The sequence below is a fragment of the Magallana gigas genome, chromosome 7 (genome assembly GCF_963853765.1).
Source record: "Magallana gigas chromosome 7, xbMagGiga1.1, whole genome shotgun sequence".
NCBI classification, from domain to species: Eukaryota; Metazoa; Mollusca; class Bivalvia; order Ostreida; family Ostreidae; genus Magallana; species Magallana gigas.
Window position 1 is genome coordinate 14,879,572 of NC_088859.1, and position 26,945 is coordinate 14,906,516.

Here is a 26,945-nt window from a genome sequence, read left to right on the forward strand (position 1 = left end):
TTGGTTGAAGCGGCATTGAAAAATTTAAATGATAAAACAAAGGATTTAAACTAATTTCATGTCGTTAATTGTATCAATTATGGGATATTTAAGATAATTTAAGATAAGACCGTGTATGCGTTTGATACATATTGTAAAAACACATGGAAAAATTTGGTGTGGTAGAGTAACATCACAGCTTGAATAACAGGGTAATCAACGCGGCATCATTTTGGCGGTCATGCGGATCATTTAAAGTGTTCTTTTGTCACTTGTATGCTTTATAAATAAGCAATTAGACTTTTCCACCAATTTCCGGTTGAGCGCCACCTACTGACAGTGACATTGACTCCTTTTGTACACGTACATGTAATTTGGTATTTTTCAAATGACACTCAAAATCGTCATTGATCAAACTGGTTAGATTGTTTTTTGTTTATTGAAGTGTGCACACTGTATAGTTGAGAATATGAGAAGTGTGCCTAGGGCTAAGATTGAGACAGGTAATTGTCGATAAAGACATACAATAGCTTAACGTCTATGGTAGAAAATTAACCTAGGTATTTCAAGAATGATTGCACGAAATTGTAGACTGTTCTTCCGACATTAATAGCCATCCCTTTGTAAACTAAGTGCTAAAAAAAGTGTCACTTGGTCATATAACAAATTAACTGAATTTATTAAAAAAAAAATCAAACTTTTTTCAGCAGCATGTGTGTGAAAGCAGGTGTTGAGAGCTCACGTGTCTATAAAATTTATGGAAACATTTCTTATGTAAATATATTTTTTAAAAGAAAGCATGCTCATAGACGGCAAAAGTACAGCAAATTAGGTCATGATATATATAATACATGTATATGATATTTGCATTTGAATGACCTTGTTTAAATGGAATTGTCTGTGCATGACATTTCTTAATAAGAGTGCAAGTACGATCATTTTGATCAGTAAGTTTATATTTATACTTTACATGAATTAATTTAGGTTAATTTTAAGAATGGTTTGATGTAGTATTGATTAAGAATTGTCAAAAAAAAGGGGGGGGGGGTCGTTCATCTCCCACGACATGCAAGAAGAAAACTTACAGGCTAAAATTTGCTACAGATAAACAAAAAAATAACATGGATGATATACCACTGAATATAATTGATGTACATTTGTTACTTTGGGGTGACAACACTTTATCTTATGATGAAAACATAAAAATATTTAAAGAAGTTCATACATTTATACAAAAGTGTGGTAGATTTATCTAAGTTTTTAAATTATTTGCATAACTTTCTTATCCATCCTAATTCTAATTCTAGATTTAAAACTAATGATTTATTTGTATTTCATTACATGTTCTATAACTGTTATCAATGTTAACTGGCATTGTATGGCACTGTAATATATTATGTACAAGGAGAGGACATTCTAAGTTTTTGGAACTTGTGTCCAATCCTTTTGGCATTAGTCAATAAAATATGTTCAACACAACACAACACATACCACTGAACTAAAATCCCGGTATGTGAATTTGTGAAATTCAAAAAGTAGCAAGTCACAGTCAGTTTCGTCAGTTTCTACTGTTATATTGCGAACAATAAACATTTGGAAATGACGTCAATGGACTGAAAAATAAACCGGTGTGGATGAATACAGCAAAGAATTCAGATGTAAATTTAAATATCATGATATCAAATCTTACAAATCAAGCCCTGTAAATACGCAGTGTGCTAATTCAGAGACTGGCATGTACAGTCCCTGGTTCAATACCATACACTGCGTGCGTTTATTCCTCACAGCCGAACGTAACAACAGTTTCTTAGAAAATTATGTTGACAGCTTCTGTAATCCGCGCATTTCATCGACTCGCACAGGAAAACTGAGTCAGCGAACATTTCCTAGAAAAACTCATCAGCTGTCATGGCTTTTGCAATACGTCTGTTGAATAATGTTATGCTTACAAATTGCCGGTGGGCTCCATGGTAATAGACATCCTTAGACTATCCAAGACTCTACGAAAAGAAGAGTTCTGTGTTTAAAAAACTAGAATCTTGGCGTTTGTTCTATTATATGATTGGAATAGTTATTCCTGGTTTCAATTCGGATGATTACCCAATAGAATATTTACCTCCGGTTGTAACAAATCAGCCGTGAAAAAAGAACAACGATAATATCTTGTAGATAAGGGACACAGAATGAATTTTCTACAGTTTAACCCTAGGTCTTCCTTCTTGTTAAAATGAACAGATCGTTGTTTCAACAGAGTAATACTTGTATAACATTTAAAAAAGGGTGTTTGGTATCTAGATTTTCAACCAAAAATGCTAAAGATATAATTAATGAAACTGCACTTCTTTTATCATTCTTACATACTATAAAATAAGAACTATCTTAGCCCAGCTAAGCCCTGGGCAGCAGTTAGGTCCATACGCCTCTTCATTTCTAACTTTAAAAAGCCAGGTTACCTTATTTTCAGAAGGTAAACAGTGTACATGTATTTATTTCTTTATTTAGTGATTCTAAGGGATGTGATATCTAAACCTATTATCTTGTAAGTATATAGCGAGTTAGTTATCTGTAGTTCCTATCTATAGCTCGTTATAACGAGGTCAAACTAATTACCTGCATACCATCGACAGCTGGATTGTATTTACAAGTTTAAATATAATTTATCTCGTTATGAAGAATATTATTGATAATAACTTCGCAGAACATCGTCAGCTCTTGACAAAAACCAAATAAAGGATAACCTAAGTCACTCATCTTGTCTTGACAATTTTTAAAGTTGTTTACTTTAAAGGGGCATGGTCACGATTTTGGTCAAAAATTATTTTGTTCAATGATAATGTTTACAATGCTTCAGTAAGGCTTCTTAATAGTCAAAAACAACTTGAGTGTCTTTTGTTTAGTTTATATAAGGGAGCTAAAGAGCTTCCAATTCTGTGCTATGTAAACAGTTGAAGTAAAAATTCCAGTTTAAGACCTAAAATGAATGTGATATATTTTAGGAACTGCATGTTTATTTATGTTTTAATAAAATGAATAAGAAGATCAATAAATTGGCTCGAAAAAGATTTTTTATTGTATATTGAACCTATTTAAACAAAAACAGGGCACGAGCCTTGTTTACATGACAAAGAATTGTGAGCCCTGTATCTTGCTTATAACTCTACGAGTGATTCTCAAATTTCATTTGATCATTAGAAGGATTGTAAATGATAATCAAAGTACTGATAGTACTGAAAAGCGCTAATCCAGCTTTTGTATGTATATAACAGATATATGAATATAACATTTCAGCTTCTGTATACGCACTATATCTCCTCATCACGTGGCAGCCCCTGCAATGATGTATGTAAGCCCCGTACATTAAATTACAATAGCCCGTGCAGTTATGTACACAAACTCCTGAAACTGGTTCCCTAACCAGTTTAAATGATATAAACTTCTGCTCATAGGGGGCGGTTACTAGTATTTGATGCACCGGAAGTAGAAGTCTAGCGACAATAAAGCGCTGAGCTATGCTTAGCGCTTAAAAAACAGAAAAAATAGAATTTGACCAAAATCGTGGCCATGCCACACTTTCTCACGTTCACTATTTCACGATGCCTACGAATTACTTAAGTTAAAAATCGCCAATATTCGTCAGGCTAGTCTTGCAATAATTCTATAGACAGTGGGGTTTTTTCGAATCTAGTACGATTCGACTACGATGTCTGCTAGACAATGTTCGATGTTTATGCGATGACAAGAGGAGTTTTGGTGATTCTTGTAAAAATTTGGGTGATTAAGTAACGAACGCTTGAGATTTTCCTACGAGCAGGTTAGATGTAAGACAATTTTATACGATAAACTTAATTGATACACGATTTTTAAACGAATAGATACGATATTAGTAACGAATATATTTCTGGTTTGTTATTTGATAAAGTGATACTTAAAAAAATGAATCATTACATTTAAGCATAAAATACTTACCTGGAAATATTTTTAAAAATGTCACAACATAAGTTGAATAATGCAGTCGGTCAGAATTATTAAACATATATAAAACACGTACACTTAGATGTAAATTTTTGGGTTAAGATTCCCAACGAAATCCTTGATATTGTGACAATGTTTGTAACTTGTGTTAATAATTTGCTGACGAGCGTTTATTAATGAAATTATAAACAAACAAGAATATCTTAGTTCTTGAATTGTTTAAATAACATTTATAGCAGCAGCAGTAATGTTTGATTTGTTCCCTGAATAAGATTATCCATAAAGAACAAAGTTCATTTTTTATAAGAGTGAAGTAATTACATGTACACTTACAGGTAGAACTTTGAAAGACAAACTACTTAATGAAAGATGTACTGAGTGATCAAAAGAAGAGAACTACTGCGAAACACTAATCAGTCTCGTATTTTCGTACTAACTCATAGTTCACTCGCAAACCGCCCGTACTACACTTGCACCCAGTCGCATGTATTCGTATGGTATTTGCATCAAATCGAACTACATGCCCATTCACTCGGAGGACAATCCGGAAGACTCGAGAAAAAATCTCAAAAACTCGTAGAATACTCGGGGTAGACCGTAAGATATTCGTAGCATCGTAAGTACTGTGAAGTTTTGCGATTTTCTTACGAATTTAAAAGATTTATTGCGAATATTTGTCCTAGTGCAATGCGAGTGTCGTGCGAAAGTGTACGAATACTTAAAAATCGTACCGTATGCACGATTGTTTTGATCATGCTCAAAACAATCGCAGCGTGGTTTGCTGTGATGAAGGGCGACTATTTCTACGATGAGCCCCGAATAAGTGCTATTATTGAATTTGTATACTAACGTAGCATAAGGGTGTATATTGTTCTCTTTAGAGACGTAGAAAGACGCCCACACTCTGCCTGTTCATTTTTTAAAGAATGAAGTAGTTTGTAAAAGAAATTCAATATGAATGAAGACTGAATAGATTGTACATGTATATATATACACATAACATCTGTATATGAGTTAGCACGTGATGGTTACCTTACACCCACATAAGGTCCACGTACGTGTTCATGTTTAACAAATCATTAATATTGACATGAGGTAACACCCAACATATCCAAGATATTCGACAGATAATTTACTTGACCCTAACAATGCTACATGTACATGTAAATTATTCTTTCATAAAAAAAATATTTAAATACTAGTATGCTTTGAAACTTGTGTGTGGACTTTTAAACAGTTCGCACACGACAGAATAGCTAATTCACTTTGCTATAATGTATATAGTGCAAAGAATATATGAAGCTAGTTTTTGCCGGAATGAGACAGGCCCCAAACTAAAATTAATAACAAAATTGTGTAAATTGGACAATGCATCAAATGTTAACGACTTTGCACCATGGGCCATCTGAATGCTGTCGCGTTGAGTTGATTAAGTTGATTAACATGCAGTCTTTTTATGATTCATAATGACCCCACTCCCCCACCACCATAAATACTGAGCCATGTAACACATGTATAGTACATATAGTCATATTTTATAAAATAAATTGCCAACCGCAAAATTAGACCGAAAATAGTTTCTGTTCTCCTAAATCATGCCAAAACAAAACTAATTGCTTTTATATGAAAAGTTAACGTTAATATTTTCAACATTTATTATTACTGTATAAGGTGTATCTCGTTGCAAACAATGATGCTATATGATTGAATATTTTTTTCTCTTTATATCTAACAAATAATTCGACTTGTTGTAGAAACTGACAAAATTCAAATCTACACGATCCAAGTCAAACCGGTCTTTGTATAAATATACGCATATCTTTTACCTATATAAAAAAAACCCATTTTTTCCAATGCATTGTTTAGCTTATTAGATCACACATTTAATCCAAATAGCCATTGTAAAAAAATGTATACATCGTTTTTTATGTTTATTATTTTTTTCTTTCGGTACTTTCGATGTTGAATTTGTGTGCATTACTCCTTGAACGATCGCAACTTACTGGCTAAACCAAGAACATGAAATCCACGGAATAGCACAATCAATTCCAGTATCAAATGTTCATCGGATATACATATCTATATCTCAGGTATTATGACGCTTTCTTTGGTGTTTTATGTGGGTATGAAGGAAGCAAGTAATACAGAAAAATACATATCTCAAATACATATCCGCAATTTTTTCTACAATAATCGCCTAAATTACTGAATTCGTATCTTTTTATTATTTTAACCTTAAATATGTTATTCAAATTATATAAATAGTGCCTGTTTGGGAGGGTAACAGTTGAAATTGACACCCCGAGAAAACCATTGTCAACCTCCGCTTTGCGTCGGTTGACAATGGTTTTCGAAGGGTGTCAAATTCAACTGTTACCCTTACAAACAGGCACTATTTATTTTTTTATACTGAATGTCTTAATTTTAAAGAAAACTTAGCTTTATGTAGAAATGACGTGAATTCTACGTCGAACCGTACGCGCATAATTTACGCGCATGTAACAATTCGTTGTGTTACCCGCAATCGCAGCTTCTCGGGCCTTTCCGGCAAGCTCGGAAAAACACCTCGAATGTATTAACATTACCGGATGTAAGAATTTTATACAAAATGGAGTCGCTTCCCATTAAAATAAGTATCGGCTAGACAGCCTTATAGGCCTAAGTTGCTTCTGTGTTATAATTTAGGCTATATCATTTACTTTAATGAAGTCTAGCTTACATCTCAACAGATCTTAAAATGTGTTGTATTTATATCAAATTTTATAAAAAGGGGGATTGTCATGGGTCTGCGTCTAAACCAATCAGATTTTAGTATTTAACATGAAAGTATAACAACATATGTTTATTGCAAAAATACTTTTTCGTTTATAATCAGTAAGTTGCATAGAATTCGAAGGGTCAGCAAATTCTTCCATACATAGAATTTCATGTTGTAAATTTTTAATTTACCGGTTGGCATTAAATACAAAATTTACAAGATGGTTTCTATTTACTGCCACCCGAAAATTTCAAAATTTCTAACGTGACAGACGGTTCACTAGGCATACCTTGGCTGATACGGCAATCACAGACACGGAATCAGCCGAAGTTACAAACGGGCCATTTCCGTTGGCGCCAGTGGAAACAGCCGAGTAGTTACAATTAGCGAAGTTAGTGCACGAAAGATTGCATTCCTGAAACTGCTTGCAAACGTTTCATTCTTTTATTAAACCAACACATTTTACTTAAAATCAAGAAGAAAAATAAAAAAAATCATTTATGTCAAAATATTTAATCAAATTGACATGTTTGATTTTGCATGCGAGTGTGTATGTGTGTGTGTGTAATTTTCTTTTTCTTTTTTCAGTATTTTGCCCTTCTTTTGTCAGTATTTAAAAAACAATTTCAAAAGGACTTAATAAATTTAGGTCAAGCAGAGTGGCGCTTTGCCGGCGATTTTTTGGAAATGTGGCCGAGGTCATAGACTCTAACCCTTCAAGCCACATATCTTCACCTTTCTGGCATACTGTCAAACGGTCAGTCATTTTCAGAAAATATCGCCTGGAGTACAACTGTGCTGGTCAGTAAGTGTCCCCGATAATTAACTGACACTCACAGAATAAGTGTGTGGCGTAAACAAAGTCCAAATAAGAAAAATCAAATGATTTTAAAACGTATTCTACCACGGGTTGCTGGTTTTAAATGTGTGCTTAGAAACTTACATATTGCAAGCCGTATACTGTTCAAGTGGCAGATTGCAAAATTGCAAAGTAGGTCAAATAATGGTATACCAGCTTGTGGTTAGCGTTAATATACATATTATTGGTACATGTACTTGGTAGTATTGGTAAATATATATATGCATGTAGTAAGGAAATGGTTAAAACAAAAGAAAAGCATGCTAGCATATGGCGTATCATACGAAATGTGGCCGTGTACAGTGAAACACAGTTATAAAAAACACGCATATAATAAAATCATGCCTATGGCGGAGCCCATTTCTTTCTGAGAGAATATACATGTACCAAATAACGTCAATGTACTAAAGACCTGTTTATTTCGTTTCGGACAATCATGTTATTTTTTCTGATTCTATTAGCATATATTTTTATACGTAAAAAGTGTATATCTCAAATTGAAGGCAATGTCCATTTTAAACCATTAGTCAAATCATTCCTTCCAAAAATCTACGTTCTTGTTCAAATTGCTTTTAGACGTCACTCTACAAGGCTAAGCACTTAAAATTATTGGTCAATTTTCAAGTTGAATTGGTTGATAAGAGCGGATATTGCATTTCGTGGAAAATTTTGCAATTTCATGTCCATAATCAACTGTATTAAACTTGCGACATTCCTGAACATGTTTAATTACATTGTACGCTCTGGCTATGCATTTTTAGCACGAATTTGTATCATATAATTGTATAGCTACAAATACCTTCAAAAATCTGTCGCTGATTCTTCGATTCTAATATAGTACTAAGAATTATTTTACGGAAATTAGGATTCAAAAGTAGCCCGGTTCCAAGCATCCCACATGCACAGGGATGTTGAACCATATGCGTTGTATAATATAATTAAACTCCTTATTGATCGTAGCAACCATGTTGTGAAGGCAAATATTTAAGGGTGTTCTCTGAAAAAGGCGAAACACGTTATTCTGCATGACTCATAAAAGAAATAAAAATCTTTTCGGGTCAAAGTTTGAAATTTACTATAGAAGAGCCCCAGGTCTGCATTAATAACTCGTATTATGTAACCGTCTTTGTAGGCGAGAGACTACCTGGAATACTATATAGTAACGTTTTCATTGTCATTTTAAATTTTCTGGAAGTATTGTAATATTTTAAATTGGAGCTTTGGCGCTCTTCTCAGAAACTATATAAGGAGTGTGAAAACTAATCCCTCAGGATGTAAACAGGATTTTGATATAAGAGTACATGAAATCATGTAATATCTTATGTAAAATCTCGCGAGATGTAGAAATCCACGTCATTCTCTAGGATCTACAGTATACATCATTTTATAATAGGACGAGGTCAAGTGACTTTAGTGCTGTTTTGGGGGGGGGGGGGGTACTTGACATGATTACCGTTCATTAACTTGTTTATTAACCAAACCAAATACGCGGATTTGCCGCAATACGCAGTTATTTCAAAATATAATATAACAGTTAATTTATGACATAGGGCACACTTGATCAAAATATATTCGTAGAACTGAAAGCTTGCATGAGGCGCACTTTAACGTGAACGACGCAATTACTAATCAGAAGAGTTGTGTATGAATGAAATTTTATTTTCATATTTTTGTGTGGTGAATGAAACCAAAACACTATGTCTATTGATTGCTGTCTCTTTAAAGTTTAAAAAACAGAACGCGCGAAGAAAAAACAAGTCATGAGTATTTTCGGCACCATGCAGTGGATTTTCCAAGAACGCTTCGGTGGCAATGATAATAATATGTATACCGGTCTATGCATGCGTACATCTTCTTAAGTTTGTGTGCTTTATGTGTGCTTTGTTATGCACATCCACCGCAGCTTTCCTTATCTTTTAACATATTGGTATATGTGCATTTAACAGAAACAAAAACGAAAGTGAAAGAAACTAATATAGATTTTCCGAAAAAGTTTATTGAAAATCAATGCTCTTTAATTTTGTTTTCTCATTTATTTTCATGAGAAGATTAAAGCGCTTAAATTATTTTAGGCCTCTTTTCTAGAAATACGATTCAACTTTACCATTCGAGAGTAATTCCTGCTTGAAAGTATTTTCAGGAAATCGGCACTACCACAAATTGGCCTAAAGACGTAAAAGTACACATAAAATACCACAAGTTTTTATGGTGGGTCATCAAGAACATTGAAGCAGAACTGACTGTTTTCTCTTATAGATACACGCCATGATAAGCAGACAACTTTATAGATGTTCACTGTATTTGTGTGTGAATTACGTGACTACATGTATAAATAAAAAGTAGTATTATTAGTAGAATTATCGGTAGACTCAACAAAATTCTGAAGTTTAATACATATTCTTCATAAGAAAGATTTTTTTAAAAAGGCCATTCTTACAGTTATCTCCTTTTTAGGCAATGTATGTTTTATGACCTAAATTTTGAGATGGGAATGGCAAAATGAACTTCTGCAAGTACGTTTAGGATTTCTAAATATGCATAAAACGGAAATATTACGATCCCAAATTAAGGATTGATATATACCGTATCTATAGATAATAAAAAAAATTCCGGGAAATGGGTGTTACTTCAAAAGAATACCTTGTACTTGATTAACACAACTGATGCACTTCCGTTGGGTCACCGAAAAAAAAATATGCACGCCCTCAAAAGATTAATTTAATGTGTGTTTGCCGTACGATGTCAAACTTTTGAGAAACTCATTTCATTCATAGAGTAGATTATACAAATAATCAATAAACTATCTATGCAACGTACAGCTACTCAAATATGTTCCCTTGCGAGTAAAGCACTATCTTTAGATAAAAAAAAATCAAATAGCGATAATGATACGAAATACCGTATACAAACGTTCGTTTCAAGGAAAGATCTGAATTCGAGGAAAATTAGATGTAGTGGTATGTGAAAACATATCCGCATGCACGTGCGTTTGATGTGCTAAATATGTGAATGAATATATATACAGCATATCATTAATTATTTAGATTTCATTCAACCAGGCTTGATTGAAAATTTTCATTTTTTTTTGCGAGTGATATAATATTAAAGAGTATGTGTAATTGTTTAATGGTATACGGTTTTCATCAAAATCGACTAGTAACATATATTAAGGAAGCAAGTTTAAATAATGCATACTTAAAAAAACGCGGTGTTTTAATTATCATAAATCTTAACCTTAATTAACACTAAACATATAAAAAAAAAACGAAACCACAGATTACTATATAAATTCGTTTTCAGAGATTGAGAAAGGTGTTTACTGCAATTTCAAAAATGACTATTTCTTATACAAATAAAAAATGACAAAAAAGTAAAAACCTGGCTGGGGCTAGATCTAACGTGCAACGTGCATTTCAAATTTAAATCCGCAATTTAAAACCCCCGGACAATTCCAAAAAACCCACGAGGAAGTGCATGGGAACCAATTCATAGAAAACCACTGCGTAGTTTTCGCAAAGGCCTTATTCATATTTCTCTCAATCGATCCCGCGGGTACAAATCACATAAAAATAATGACGAAAAGATTTTTTCAGATTTTAAACATCAATTTCTGTTTTAATGTGCGACACAATATATATAATAAAAAAAAGACACCCAGAAATAAATGTAGCACCGTCGACAAATAAACTCACACTCCATCATGAAAACCCCACAGTCATTCAAATAAATTAAATAAATTATATGTGTAACGTATAGATCATGTTCCGTATTAAAAATGAGGTAGATAATATGGTCATTGAACTATACACAACTTATCTTTTCGCTGCCTAGCTTATATGTAAAAAAAAAAAAAAAAAAACACCACAAAACAATCGTCATACGGATGTATCGTTCGATTATTTCTCGTTATATCAGGATCTCCAAAAAATAACTGTCAGTGGATATAGGGATATTCCTTGAGGTATCCTTTCATACGAGTAGGAAGAGGCAGTTTATCCATATTGCTTAACACCTTTGTCCGACTGAGAGTCTTGGGTAGACTTCGATTAATTGATAACCGACAGAGATGTTTTAAATCCACTACACAGTTTCGTTTAGGTTTTTGTAAAACTATCGGCAGGTCTTTTCGTCCAGAACGTTCCAGCCAACGACACACGTAACTTTTGCCCATATCGGTCAAACGGGCATAGAAGTCCACCAGACGGACTGCACTGTCGAACTTTGGCATCTTAGCACTAATTCTCTCGTCACTATCCAATTGAAACTGGCCTTTATTATATATAATCCTCACACTAGTGGTCCCCCGAGAGGTCTTGACACTAAGAGAATACAAGTATTTAGAATCGGAACTGTCTCGAATGAGAAAAGTTCCCACAGATTCTCTCTTGAGCAGACTTTTGGCCTCCTGGCTAGAGCAATGTTCGTAGTACCACCCTGATTGACTTAACGTGATACATGTCCCGATCTGGACGACCATGTCTTTGGCACAATAATAAGCTGATTCTCTCTCGTGGCCACATCCTAAGGTACCCGTTTCGTTAAAGTTTTGAGACTCCTTTTTCTTTTCCTTAATAATAGACACTGTCTTACTTTCGCTATTTAATTCACTCGTTTCTATATGAAAAAGTTTCGAAGCTTCTTCTGCCATTAAACATTTAGACTTCGGAATTCGGCGATGACACGCTTTGCCATCACATATATTAAGATTTGGTGGTCCTTCACTTTCATCAAGAGGCTTCCCATTCATAATACAAATCTTCATCACCATTTGTATCGCTCAGTTTATTATAAGCACACTTCGAGCCTTCGACAGTCAGACTAAAACAATGTACATCCATTTCATATCCAACGTTTATATCACGAATGGATAATATTCCAAGTACAGTTTATATCTTTTTCTGAAATCCTCGTGACCCCAGTTCCTAGAAAAACTGAGCGCTGTAAAAGGAAAGAAAGGAAAACACCGCGTGCTATATTTAGAACAAGCCGATAGCATAGCGATATACGCCATGCTAGTTAATACATTGTAGGTTGATCGCACTCGTTGTGTTTACACATAGAAGTAGGTAAATGTGTGAGAGAGAGAGAGAGAGAGAGAGAGAGAGAGAGAGAGAGAGAGAGAGAGAGAGAGAGAGAGAGAGTATGTGTGTGTGTGTGTGTGTGTGTGTGTAAAATTGAACAATCTGTTTCTTGTTCTTCAAAAAAGGAAGTTTCTGAATTCAATTTACCGTTCTCTGAAATAGGATTTCAAGCGCAGGTCCATTTAGAGAGCTTTATTTCAATTTCCAGAAACGTCTAAATTAAATATATGTAGCCACCATGCAAGTTTCTTTTTCAAATTCTACTTAGATGTACAATCGATTTTTCAAGAAGCCGGTGTTGATCTTTATCTTGAAAAGGTCCAAAGGGGGACGAATTATATAATTCAACGATGAAAAACTGATATTGGAAGACGTGACTACCGAGAAGCTATGGGCCTGTGTTATATTTCAACCAAAACAAAAATACAATAGATCGAAGTAATATAAGTGGAAAAGAGATTTAAAAAAAAAAAATATGTGAGACTAAATAAAGCCTTTAAGGTCGAGATAAAGTAAATCTAGTATGATTTCTTTTACTGCAGTATTTCTGATAACAGAGGTCTATCCGAGCTAAAATTTTATTTCGATACACATTATGAAGAATTGCTGCCATTTTCAATAAAATCATGCGCAGATCAGGAGCGGGGGAGGGGTTGATGATTCACGTAGTAATGGTACCGTACCCGCACCCCATCCCCTCGTTAAGGAAAACAATTCAGAATCCCTTTATAAAAATTTTTTTTCCGTATCTGAGAAATATACGTGAATTTTTCCTTCTGCAGGAATATATTTTCTGGTGAATGAAAAAATATATTTTCTTTAAAAAAAAAACCCGATATATTCTTGGCCTTTAAAATGATATTAATTTGAATGTATGTATCCATATTGTACTTTGCAAGTTGTCTCAAATAGAATGCCAAGAAACTGATTAATTTTTTGTGGAATTCTCTTAAATCCACACAAACAAGAAATTGAAACGCTTTCTCTATTTCAACTGTAATATTTTGTGCATAAACTTTGCGTAATTTTTTAAATGAACCACGCATTAAATCTGAACAGAATTCTTAGTAACGATTACATGTATTTTCAAATCGCAGTTCATGTATTTCGATATGAAATGATAAGATTCCACGAATCGTATTCAGGTAATTTTTAAAGTTTAAAAACAACTATTCCTTCCTGTTCAATGTGTAAATTCTGGTGAACCCCAAACAATGTAATACATGTATTTAAATGAAAAAAAATAGCATGCATACATGTTGTCATTTAAAAGAAAAAAATCGTTCGGTTTAAAAGATCGACTATTCTACGAATTTTGTTTATCTGTATTCATGATCATGAATAGCAATCAAAGCGAGACAACTCTCCATGCAATTTAGGGCAATTTCAACATCGCCTTCTAAGATGAAAAAAAAAGGATCTTGCATGGTTGCCATATGTACTAGATGCTTCTGGAAAATTAAACCAATGCGCAATTTTAGAGAACGGTTAATTGAAACTTCCTTTTTTGAAGAATAATTTTACCCCTTCTCTCTCTCTCTCTGATAATATATATTTACGTTGTTCTTGTGTGTTTGTGTATACAAGAAAATTTTGTGTATTAAAAAAAAGAAAAAGACTGATTTCTTTTTTCTTTTATTTTTTCATACTGGAATTTGTATCCTCATAATTAAACAACCATCACCGTCTTCTACGAAGATTACAAAGACTGCATATAACAGGGTATAGAGATATATGTAACTTAAATGTATACAAATCCAAAATACACAATCTACATGAATATAAAATGTTCTGTATAAATCTGTTTTTATGCACTTGGTAGATGAAGGGGGGGGGGGTTGTTAGTGATACTTGGGTAATACTTATATTGATACCGAAGTTTGACTTGATCATTGGATGTTCAAATCGTTGCTTTTTTATGTATTAATGATCAGGAAAATAAAAAAAAGGCCCTTGACTGAAAATTTAGAACAGAGTATTTGCCTAGACTGTTGGCTTCCCATGTTATATTTTTTTCCCCCACATTATGACATAAAAACACTATTATGAGTGGCTTACACAGACATGGGTTCGTATAATGGGGTAGTAGCTGTCAGAGAACAGAAAAAAAAATTAAATTAAACAAAAACAACTCCCATTTGATTTTAAGCTAATGAATTAAATTCGTAGTTAGAGTCAAAGGGCTTAATTTTTCACATTTTCTCTCTTTTTTTATTATTGAAAATCACATTTTGTCTGCAACATACTTTCTGTGATAAAAAGGTAGTTTTAATGGGCCATGATTAAATCAGTTTCTATACAATAAACATTTTACGTGGTATACCTGTATAGGACATACATATACCTGTACCGGACATACATATACCTGTACAGGACATATATATACCTGTACAGGACATACATATACCTGTAAGGATGCATGATATACGCAAACCACAGGTGGACTTAAGACCCCCTCGTACATCTCCAGCATTCAATCTCTAACCTGAGGGCATATTACATAACCACCTTCCCAGGAAAAAGTGTGTAGAATGTGTCCTATGGTTCAGGCTTGCTACAGCAAATACCATTAAACCTTACTCTCTAGGTGGTCAGTTCATTAGTTCATGAGGTAGTGGGATATGACAAAATAGATATACAGCTAGCTATAAAGATATCTATAAAGTTCTGTTTTATTTTATTCATTTTATCTAACTAACTTCTAAATAACATTCACCTATGCTATTACTCTTCTATTCTTTAAAAAAAAAAACATATCAGGAAATAAAGTGGAAAAAAGGGAAAAGAGAAAATGATTTATAACGATGTCTATTTTGAACCTGTTTCAGTAAGAAATGGAAATACAAATACTAACATTCCATTGTAAAAAAAAAAACCACAATAAAAATGAAAAAAATAGATTTTCTGGTGAAACCACAATAAAGGAATACTAACAGAAAGAAAACATTGATAAAATCAGGGTTTTTTCAAATTGCTCTCAGAATTAATTGGGTAGTTTACGATGAAGTCCATTAGGAAAAAAACAAGGAAATACTCGATATAATATGTTTTGATTCGATAAAAGTCCCTCTGCTGTAAAGAGGAAATCTTCTGATATTTCTGGAGCACGGATTTTACCAAAACAAGAAAAAAAGATTTAAAAAAACCAAGTCATGCAATTATCCACATAAACGCCCTTTAAAAGACTGGAATGACTTGTATATCAACAATAGCTAAACGAAATGTGGGAGATTTAATGGGGGTTCCCTCAAAATTTTCAATATAAACTTGTGACTATGAATTTCTTATGCTGTACAAGTAAGTTCTTGGAAGGGATATGTACCCAAAGTATTCAAACTAGTTCTGTGTCCAAAAAAACCACAAATCGTTTGCTTTTAACTTGGACCATGTATTTCTATTAAAGAAACAGTAGTTGCCAATATTCATGAACAGGATAACCAAAAAGGCTGAAAAAGCATCATGATAAACTTGTTAACAGTTTAGAGCATCAACGATTTATAAATCACAGATACTTACATGTAATACGGTCATTTATCAGTCCCAATACATGTAACTATACATTATTTCTTATTCAAAGTCCCAAATGAAAATTGACATGAATTCTAGGTATTTAAAACAATTTAAATATACATACAAAATCAAGCATTCAAGTAATTTTCACTTGAAAATTTAAAATTGCTTTGTGAACAAATTGAATGCTTTTTTTTAAGTAAAAAATTTCACGTGATATACATGCGAGGCACAATTTTGAACAATTTTATTGAGAAAACAACTAATCTTTTAAAGAATACCCCCCCCCCATCAAAGTAAATTTCATTGGTGGTTAAGTAACTAATTTGATTAATGAATAATTTTTTTGAAAAATATTGCACCTTTTATACAATTTCAAAAAACAGATTCTTTTTCATGTCTTTCTAGGATTTGCAAAAATTTTATAAGAAAATCACTTCCCAAAAATGACCACTGATAAATGTTTACTTACTTTTTATACCATTGAAAGGGGAGATAATACGGCAATACTTCAACATTTTAGAAAAAAAGAAAATTTTGAACTGTTGGCAGAGACAAACAACGGATATATTTCATTCTGAACAGCTCATCTGAGCCTTCTCCCCAGGTGAGCTCGCCTAAATGATAGGATAATCAGAGTTTTATTCCATTTCTTAGTCAAAATACTGTTAGTACAGTAATAGGGCTTTTTTGATTTAAATTAATCTGCACAATATGTTTTAGGAGAAATGATCTTACTTATTTAAGCTCAGTCTTCAAGTAAACTGGAAGTTTTAATTGCCAAAAAAAAAGGAGTAAAAAGAGAACTGAAATCGCATAATAAAACTGATAAAAAATAACTACCAGTAATATCTGATTCATAATACCATACGACCTTTAGCAAAGATCGGAAAATGCCAAATAATTTTTCAAATTCTGAGGTAATGGCAGTTGACAAATACTTTGATACCTCGGGTCAATATTTTCCCGGATGACCATTCGACATAAATGATGGAGGCTGCCCACGTCGCCAAGGTAATCCTGGAGCAGCCCCTCCATGTCTTTGGAAGCACTATTAATAGTTCCTTTAGTCAGTTTTATTAGAGTACCGCTGACTTCCTTTAGAATGTGCTTTCGTACATTAGTCTGCAGAATCAGAGACACTGCATCAACATTACCACTGATCACAAGTTTTTCAAATACAGATGGCACCTTCATCATGTGGAATGTCCTTGGGCTTTCTGCAAGTCTAGGCGAGGCTCCGGCCTTGATTAACATTTTCATTTTTTCGAATATTTCAGTGTAACTATCCGAGTAGGTGACTAACTTCACTAAAGCAGACTGGTAGGGGGACAGTCCATGTATGTTGGTGTGGTCCAATAGCTTGCCTTGAGCCACCTTGTCCAAGAGAACCTGAAGACAGCGTGGCGAGCCTTTACTGATGGCGAGGTGGAAGACACAAAGGGTGGACTTGTCTCTCACAAAGAGATCTGCCCCTGCGTCCACTAGAAGTCTGACCACGTCGATGTGGTCCTCGCTCACAGCCAACATTAGTGGAGTGTGTCCGTAACTGTTCTGAACATTGAGGGAAGCTCCTCTCTCTAACAAAAGCTTCACTACCTCCAGTTTTCCCTCTTTGGCAGCACAGTGTAGAGGGGATAGTTTTGTACTGGACATCTTGTCTAGTGCATCACAGTCCTGATTCAACAGCAGCTGGACTATCTTGGGATGTCCGCTCATGGATGCCACATGCAGAGGAAGATGACCATAAAGATCCTCCAGGCATACGGATGCTCCACTTTCAAGGAGCTTCTCCACTATTTCGACATGTCCCTCCCTAGCTGCTCTGTGGAGGAAAGTGGAACCCATGTGGTCTTTGGAGTTGATTGTCCCTTGATCAATCACTTCTTGAATGGAGTCCATGCTGCTTAAGAGGGGATTCCCAGACACAATATCACTCACTTGAAGATCCATTGCAGTCATCCTAAAAACATGATAAAAACTTTTACACCTTGCCTAAACCAATATACATGCATGCATCCTGCAACAATATTACATTGTAATGTGGTATCCTGTTGATAAATCCAGGCAAACAATAAACAAACTGTGCATTGTTGCATTGATAAATTAAATTCATAATTCACAAATATAGTATTGTATCAATATGCAGTGGTTATCTTGGCTTGATTTAGGTTGACTAAAATATTTGGAATGATGACTTCTTTGGTGAAGATATCAGTCCATATACTGTATACAGGGAAATATTCGCCCCCATTTTATTTTCACTCCTTTCCCCCTTGTTGTCAGTGGACGATCTTAAGACTGGGTAAATTCCAATGTCTCATATTACGTAAAAACAACTGTGTCAGGGCAAATGCAAGATGGGGCAAAACTGTTTGCAAGTGCAGAAGAGCATAATTACACGGGGCCAAAAAACCCTGTCTACAGTATCACTGACAAGTACATGTAGAATGATGCAAAGAAACAATTATTTGTAAACACATACAATCTAGTCTTTACAATACTGATATTTTTTTGGGGCATGTATGAAAAGCTTCTATGAAAGCAATATTAAAAGACTGTTCAATTCATCCAGTATATATAGGTAAAGTTAAATAGATCTACTGTTACGTACTGTTCGTTATCTGCCCTCTCTAGGGAATGTAGGTAGTTGTCTGTTGTGGTCCCTCCTTCTCTGAATTAGAACAAATATACATTGAATAATATAAATAATGTACTATAAATCCACAGCTATATATTATAGCACAAATTTAAAAGAAATGTACCTTTACTTTGTTTCTTTGGTATGACTATGAACTAACAATAAAATATGACCAAAGAAGGAATAATTTTAATTTTTTTTTCTCTCCGTCAAATATAAATCATAATATGGTTGAAATGAGTCTGTATAAAGTCTGTCCCAAGTCACTGTTTCCCTCACTTCCTGATAATTGTCAAAGAAGTTTGCTGCAGAACTGTTTCAATTAAGGTCCATCGATTCAAATTTCCCTTGGACCTACAGTTCCATCTATACAAAAAACTTAAGTTTATTGCGTATGTTTTTGAACTTTAAGTTTTATTAACCTACTTTAGGAATAAATTGTGAAAATTTTAAAATAAAAAAATTCCTGAGACATTTCATTTTCGATGTCATTACTATACCTGCCTCTGAATGTCTTTTTAGCACCCTCACCAGCCTCATAAAGTGAAATTGAATGGTTTGTTTACAGGTAAAAATGGCGACTCTTGATTTTAACATGAATTTAATTTAATTTAAAATACATATGTTCTCCACTATCCAAGGTCAGATAAGATGTTTAGGAAAACATTCCAGGCAAGTAGAGTGGCAAATAAGTAGTAATTAAATTCTCTCAAGAAATTTTTGATATAAAAATATTTACAGAATATATTCCTAAATATTTACATTCTACTGTGTTTTTCCATTAAATTCCGTGATGTTTAAATGCCTCCAAATGCAACAAGTAGTCAAAGGTCAAATTGACGAGTTTTATTATGACGTAACAAACGTTGAACGCTGTAAACTGCAACGTCACAAGCGAAAATCAAAGTTCACGCTTATGGCTGTTACTGTGGCTCTTCCATTAATATTAACTTACCCTTAGGATAAGATAGGAATTTTAAGGTATGAATCACATTTGCAGACAAGGCAAGAAGTTTAAAAAAATGTAAATATAAGCATTAAATCATGATTTTTTGAAGTATACACTCTCATAACTGCAGCGGTGTGTGCATACAAATTTTCATAACGCGCTATCGCGCGTTACTCAATTTGTATGCACACACCGCTGCAGTTATGAGAGTGTATACTTCAAAAAATCATGATTCAATGCTATAATAAGTGTAATACATGTAAGTCCAAAACCTTCCGCAACTTTCTTTGTGCAATAAATATACAGTTTTATGTATGGGTGGAACTGTAGCTCCATGGGCAGAGTATAGATTAAATTGTGTGAACAGTTTTGAATATAGATTCATGTACCACAAGGATTTTCACATTGATGTGTAGGTGCTATACAGTAATACTCTATACTCGGTATACTGGCATAGGACCAATATCTTGCCAAGTACCATTTCTCATCAGTCCATTGTTACATCACTTTATCTGAGTTTATCAACACATAAAATTATATACGAAATATAATGCAACATAATACACTGGTGAAAAATGTTGCCTGGCGAGATTGGCTTTAGACCAGTAGTGAATGTCTCTCATTTGCTCAAATTTTATTAATGTAATTAAGTAATACATCATATCTAGTATAAGCACACAATTATAACCAAATTCAACTTTCCAAGAAGTTTTCCACAAATAGTGAGCATTTCTGAAAAATCCAGAATAAAGAGTTTCCTGAAAAAAAATGATACCTGGTACGAGTGCAATGCTTTACAACCTTACTTAGTACCGCAAGGTACACAATGCACCTTTCGCGTCCATATTATGACCACATAGACAAAATATTTGCATACAGATTACCTCAATTTACCTTGTTCATCAGCTGTTTATTGGTTGACGAATTCGGAAAACCTCTGACTGTCACATGATAATTAATACATTCTTGTATTTGTTTTGGATTATAAAGTAATTCATCAAAAGACACTTAATACATATAGCTGGAATGTACTTACGTTATGAGGTCTTTCTACGTTTCACAAAAGATAAATGACAGTATGACAGAAAAAAATTTGGGGGACCGCCTGTTTGTCATTGATAATTTGACCACCAACTTATTCGTGTTTACTGAATAGTTCGCTCATATGTATTTCGTGTTTATTTTTATTTTTTTTTTTCATGTTTACGAAGCGGATGTTAAAGGATGAGGAAGAGATATTCAATTAAGTGTATTATAACAATTTAACTCACCACATAGACATTTGAATTTGTGTAGAGTTCATCATGAAGAGTTTAACGTTTTTGTTCGCCGTAAATATTGCAGTTTCTTAAATCCCTCTCTGTACCAAAGTTTAAAATTTTATAATATTGATATTTTATTATTACGATTATAAACAAAACAAGCTTTAGAAATATTGGTGAATTAAATGTACAGATTTATTTGATTTGCATAATCTTTTTTTTTTAATTTTAAACAAGGGGCAAAATATCACTATACCCTTTTATGTAAGGTTTGTTTTGTAAGCAAATTAGGCCTATAGCATTTTTTCATGGAAATATGGCTTAATATGACTGGAAATTCTATTGCAATGCCTATTTTTTTTATACACACACACTACACAAAACCATAGTTTATAAGCGTATATAATATTTGATATAAAATCGGACCAAGCAGCTTTAAGAACCCCCAATACAATAATGATTTTTTGTTTATTTTCGAGTTTATTTTGTCGCATAAATTGTGTTCGGTTTGAGTTTAAAAAAAAGAAGTTTTATTTTCAGCTTAATGTATAACTTGCTATTTGCTCCAGCTCAGAAATGTATCAAATTTAACTTATGGCAATATAAAAACTGCGATGAACAAAAATAACTTGCGTACGGAAGGGAGAATAAGCGCTTTTCTTTGATCACTTAATCTTGGTCTAATAAGTCTACATGAATAGAAAACAGCACTTTTTCTCAATCAAACAACATATCAAACTTCTTCAAATTACCCTGAATATCAATATATATCGTGTATAGAAGGTCAATAATGGTTTCACCTGGGAAGATAAAAAGTCGGATACACCGAGTCCCCCCCCCCCCCCATGTCCGCGAAGTCCCGTGTCTCCGATGATATATGTTCATCGGTGAAGTCATTACTAGGCATGTCCAAATATCTTCTCAAGGGCCAGGCTGTGATATGGATAGTTTGATAGAATTTTCATTAGTTCAATTTCAACAAAACTCATTATTTTAACAACAACAACAACCTCCCCCCCCCCCCCCCGGGAAAAAAAAGAGAACAATATTAATGTAAGCTATAGTGAATGAGAACATCATACATCTATATTAAGTGACTCGTGTTTTAGTATGCAGAAAAATATAACAATAATCTTTGTTTTATGTGATAGTTAACTGTAGGTAAGAAACAATTATAGTATACATGCAGATGTATTTAAACATTTTCCCGGGACCCTGTATAGGTTATGAAAAAAATAAAGCCTCGACACATGTAGCGGTATGATACTGTGCGATAAAAGAACAATTTTTTTTAAAAATCATAGCTAAAAAGCTGTGTTAAAAACGTACATTTGTTTACAAGGAGGCTATCGCAATTTTCTATTTAAAATACTGTAAATTAATAAACAAAACACACATGTACCTGGTGAAAATTTATAGCGTAATTATCAAACGAACTTTTTATTATATTTTAGAAAAAATCAGGTTGCTCATGTAAATATTATCACAATCATGTATATTTGGAAGGATAGATAATTTTACAATTTACGAGAGCTGTAACGTTATAGCGTTAAATGTGAAACATGCAACAAAAAATAATGCTTCATAGGATTGATATTTTTGAACAGAATTACGCGTGCAACTTAGAGATAAAATTCCTAAAATATGAAAAATTGCCTATATTTTTATTGGTATTTAAAATATGAAGTATTGTCCCATCTTCCATTCGCCATTCAATATTTCGCTCCAATTTTATGACAATAATTTTATTCTGTGAACCATCATACTAGTAATTTACTATAGGGCCTACTTTACAATCTGCATAGAAAAAGAGAGAGTTACCTCTCTTACTTCGCACTTCGTCAAACTTTTGCACCTGTCCGAAAATTTGAAAGTCTATAAATAGTTCGCCGCCATTGAGAGAGGGGTTGACGGTGCAGCGAGTGTTAGGTCAACTTTGCATTGACATTTTTTCGTGAGCTAAAGTGCTGATCGGCGAAGGAAAAAGGTTAAGTGATAGAGCAAAAGTTCGAAAAATGGAATCAGAGATTTCCACGAAAGCTATTCCAGAAAATCACGACGGACAGGTGAAAGAGGACGACGACGAGGTAAGTTATAGAAAGGTGTTTTCCCAAACAATTCACCTGGAGGGAACATGAGTCTGGGTCGGAAGTCGATGTCAAGCTAAATACCTTAAAATTATTAAACATTGATTGAAATTATACATTTTAAAAAAAAATATTTAAACGGTACCAGACAAAATATAATTTAAACCATAAAGTACAGCTTTACCAGCAATTTAAACTTGGGTACAGAGAGGGTTTTGTGTAAACAGTGAAGGCGCAGATGCAATAACAAATAGCTGACGTTTTTGTTTGTAATTTTAAAGATTTCAGTGATTTCTGATAATAGATTTATTGACACAATAAGGACCCCTTTTTTGGACCCCAAACATTTATAGCCCCAAACCATGACTAAGCCTGGTGTCAAACTGTAGTTTTACACCAAACTCTGATTATTACAAGAGATAGCAGTAAATGAGAGTATAAAATTCACCTCTGCCAGGAAAAAAATCGCAAAGGTCGATTTACTTTTCATGAAGCACGTTTTACGCAGTCAAACAATGGCCACAAATGACTCCCCTTTTCACTGATTTCCTGATTATGATTGAGTAATGACATGCAAATGAACAGAGTGTTATGCAATATACAGTACTTGATAAACTAGGAGCCGACCGTGAATAAGAATCTGCAGTATTATGAATAAGAATCTGCAGTATCGTGAATAAGGATCTGCAGTATCAGTTGATTGAGGAGAATGGATAAGACTTTCGAACTCTAATCATTTGGGATGTGGATGCTTTCGGAGTTGATGATGCTTGGCTGATAGGGGGTCATGTTCTCGAGAGAGTGGTTTGACATTTTGATATAATGTCTAAATACACACTGTTGATATCTCATAGGTCCATTATCACATTATGTGATTAACAGAAATTCTAAATACATATGTATTGTATCCAATTAATAGGAGAGAGAGAGAGAGAGAGAGAGAGAGAGAGAGAGAGAGAGAGAGAGAGCGTGCATGTGTTTTTAATGCAGTATAGCTATTAGCTAGTGACCAATGTCCTAATTACTTGCTCCTGTTGTGCTAAACACAAAGGCTGAAATACATGTATTACAGTCGGTTCAGTTACATGCATACAAACCACTGATATATCTAAGACATGACATATAGAGCAATATAATATTTATTTATTTTTTATGATTGATGTATATATTCAATGAATTCCGCGCTCCTTCATTTTTGTGTGAGTTATCTGTAAACAGGTTATCATTGTGTTTGAATGAACTACATATAAATCTAAAAAAAATGCTGTTACACCTGATATTCTGTGGGTGAGTCATGCATCTGTGCAGTAATGTTATCTGATTGATGAGTTACTCCTACATAGATTTTCATTTCTAAAGTTGTTTTGCAGGTGCTTGTTATCACATGTTATATTTCATCTCAATTTTTATTGAATTGTAGTAACTCGAATTAAAAGAAACACTCAAGAGATATTAAGAATTGACCTTGACCTGCTCAGAACCTGTTTGTTAACTGTCCTAATGTTGATATGCCCCACCCCCACAAAAACTGAACTGAAAATCACTTGTAATATTACATTTTTAGCTCTGGCTACATGTAATATTTATTGTTAGGTCAAGTTTATGAAATGGAAGGAATCATTTTAAAACAATGACCTTGGACTCAAATTTTTCACAGCAGGGCTTAAACAATTTTGAAAAAGGTTCAATTTTCGCTAGCATGCTAAACATAAATATAAGTATGTGAAAATCACCACCTGTTGTTAGATCTCGCCTTCCCAACCCTAATATGCAATATTTTTGAGGTATTTGAATGAATTCTTTATATTTAAACACTTCTAATGTTCTAAAGCACAATCATGATATACTCTTGATTTCAAAATTGAAGGCTATATAAATAAACAGCACATTGGTGATAAAATGGTTCATTATATGATCTAGAACTGGAAAGGTTGCATTTTCTGCTCTAGCTCTTTCAATAGGGAACTATCTAAGCATGCCTAATTCCAACAGCTTATACCAAGAGAGATTTCTAATTGATGCTTTGTGCTTTTGTTTAAGTAATAATGGCCAATCGTGCTCAAGTTGTTGTCAGCAATTGTAAAATCATTAGATGGCAAGAATTCAAACCATTCAGTTTCTTGCAAGTACATGCTTTGTCAATCATTTTTTAAGATTTTGATTTATTCTGATAATGGTTTGAAAGAATCTATGAAATTGCTTTTTGCTTGCAATTATCTTAAATAAAGATTGTCTTTTTTCATACATTAAGACGAAAGTTACTAGGCCCCAGGGATAAAAGTTCTAGTTTTATTTAGAAGTCCAACAGATATTTGTGTCAGCTTGCATATCAACAGAGTTTCCCTCTGAATCTATGATTGCATGTTCTTTTTAAATGCATTGGAACTCTTATCTCTCCAAAGGAATTTTGAATGGCTAATTTTTGTCAGATTTTACAGATGTCAATACAATCCTGTATATCTCCATTACCTTCTTGAAAGTGCAACAGTCTGATATGATAGTCTCATAAGAATACAGATACAGTTGATATCAATTATTCCAGACTCGTCAAAACTGAAAGATCACTTTTAAAAACAAATCAGGCATATGGCAGTTGATGTAGAGGTGTTCTTTTGTGGAACATGAGCTGTTTATGTGTGTGGCAGATTCTATTAAGCACAGATACTGTAGCATGGGCTAAAAATTACTTTACAGATAAATCAAACCTGAAATGAAGTGTTTTAAAGGAGTTCTTTCAACAACAAAAAATCATTTTTTTTTTTACTTTTAAGTACCTCAGAATAAGACACCCAACTTGCTGACTTAAACACCAAGGTATTAGAATTCAGAAGTCTTGCCTTGACAGTGAAACATGCCACATTTCTTCCATGAATCTTTTGCTAGAGGTAGATAATTTAAGGGATAGAATGTGCAAGCTGAGGGCAGATTGGATTTTTCTTTTTAGATTTCATTTGGTGAATGACCATATGACATCTCATAACACTTAAGTTTGCATCAATTAATAAATCTAGCAGTTTGATTGAATGAGAGGAAATGAAAGCTTTGCAACATCAACATTAAATTAAATCATTCAGCAGCATTTGATCTTATTCAAATTTACTGTTTTGCAGGCTCTTGCCTCAAGAGATGTGTAAACGCTTTGGGACGTTTTCTATGCAATTATCACTGATAAAAGCATTTTGTTGTTCCCAACTTGTTCAACTTGCCTGCTAAGCGAGGCCTAAACTTTGAACATTTGCTAATCCTAGATCCAATTGCAAATGGATTGTGACATCAGTAGATTAAAAAGCCATTGTTGTTTTCCCATTTGGATTTTGATCAAGTTCATGACAAATAGGATGAATATTCTTCTGAAGTCCCTTTGCCTAAAAGCTCTCAGTTTTCTCTATAAAAATGGTATTTTGGATTGGCTTTGAAAAACATTTCAGAATAAAATAGTCTGTTTGATATCATTCCCATGAATATTGATATGGTTTGTTTTTATTCAAATATATGTTAAAAATGGGAAGAATTGCAAGTAACAGAAGAAAAGCTTTAGTTTGTTTGTTTCCTCTTCCAAACACCACACCCCTACTTATTTATAAAAAATCAATCTTGACAACCAAGGTTATGTTTTAGACATGCTCTTTGTCATATTGAAAAAAAATGTGACTGTTTGAATTTTGAAACTTCTTGTCTCCGTTTTAACCATGGTGTTTTATATATCAGGGTATCAAGTTCTGATATGTGTGAAAAACTTTGCCACTGTGTCAGTCTCTAGTCTACAGCTAGCAGCCAAGGACCAGAACACAGTGGCGTATATCTGCTTGAACAGACCAAACACCCCAGGATAAATATTTGTGGCCTA

The 26,945-nt window shown here is 33.7% G+C and overlaps 3 protein-coding genes and 1 long non-coding RNA gene across 4 annotated transcripts in view; 1 reads left to right on the top strand and 3 right to left on the bottom strand.

Moving 5' to 3' along the window:
* Window positions 1-1,630: 1,630 nt before the first annotated feature.
* On the bottom strand, window positions 1,631-9,182 carry LOC136269897 (uncharacterized). Its single transcript, XR_010707496.1, has 2 exons — window positions 8,368-9,182; window positions 1,631-1,979 (listed from the first exon to the last, which is right to left on the bottom strand). It is a non-coding gene; the product is annotated as an uncharacterized lncRNA (long non-coding RNA).
* A 759-nt stretch (window positions 9,183-9,941) lies between these two features.
* LOC105334011 (suppressor of cytokine signaling 2) lies at window positions 9,942-12,550 on the bottom strand. Its single transcript, XM_011437267.4, has one exon. The coding sequence runs from the start codon at window positions 12,334-12,336 to the stop codon at window positions 11,503-11,505; it is 834 nt and encodes a 277-aa protein (XP_011435569.3). The 5' UTR covers window positions 12,337-12,550; the 3' UTR covers window positions 9,942-11,502.
* Window positions 12,551-14,271: 1,721 nt separating this feature from the next.
* LOC105334012 (ankyrin repeat, PH and SEC7 domain containing protein secG) lies at window positions 14,272-20,549 on the bottom strand. Its single transcript, XM_034457550.2, has 3 exons — window positions 20,525-20,549; window positions 18,774-18,833; window positions 14,272-18,122 (listed from the first exon to the last, which is right to left on the bottom strand). Exon 3 carries the CDS (start codon window positions 18,119-18,121, stop codon window positions 17,036-17,038), a length of 1,086 nt encoding a protein of 361 aa, XP_034313441.1. The 5' UTR covers window position 18,122; window positions 18,774-18,833; window positions 20,525-20,549; the 3' UTR covers window positions 14,272-17,035.
* Window positions 20,550-22,881: 2,332 nt separating this feature from the next.
* The window catches only part of LOC105334014 (ankyrin-2), an 86,079-nt gene continuing 82,015 nt past the window's right edge, over window positions 22,882-26,945 (top strand). Inside the window, exon 1 of the mRNA XM_066066965.1 lies at window positions 22,882-23,098. Within this exon, the coding sequence (XP_065923037.1) occupies window positions 23,027-23,098 (72 nt within the window). The 5' untranslated portion in view covers window positions 22,882-23,026. The remainder of the gene's footprint in view (window positions 23,099-26,945) is intronic.

What these genes read in the sequence shown, in the direction of transcription:
- LOC105334011 (XM_011437267.4), bottom strand. Translation starts at nt 12,336, where the DNA reads ATGGTGATGAAGATTTGTATTATGAATGGGAAGCCTCTTGATGAAAGT.
- LOC105334012 (XM_034457550.2), bottom strand. Translation starts at nt 18,121, where the DNA reads ATGACTGCAATGGATCTTCAAGTGAGTGATATTGTGTCTGGGAATCCC.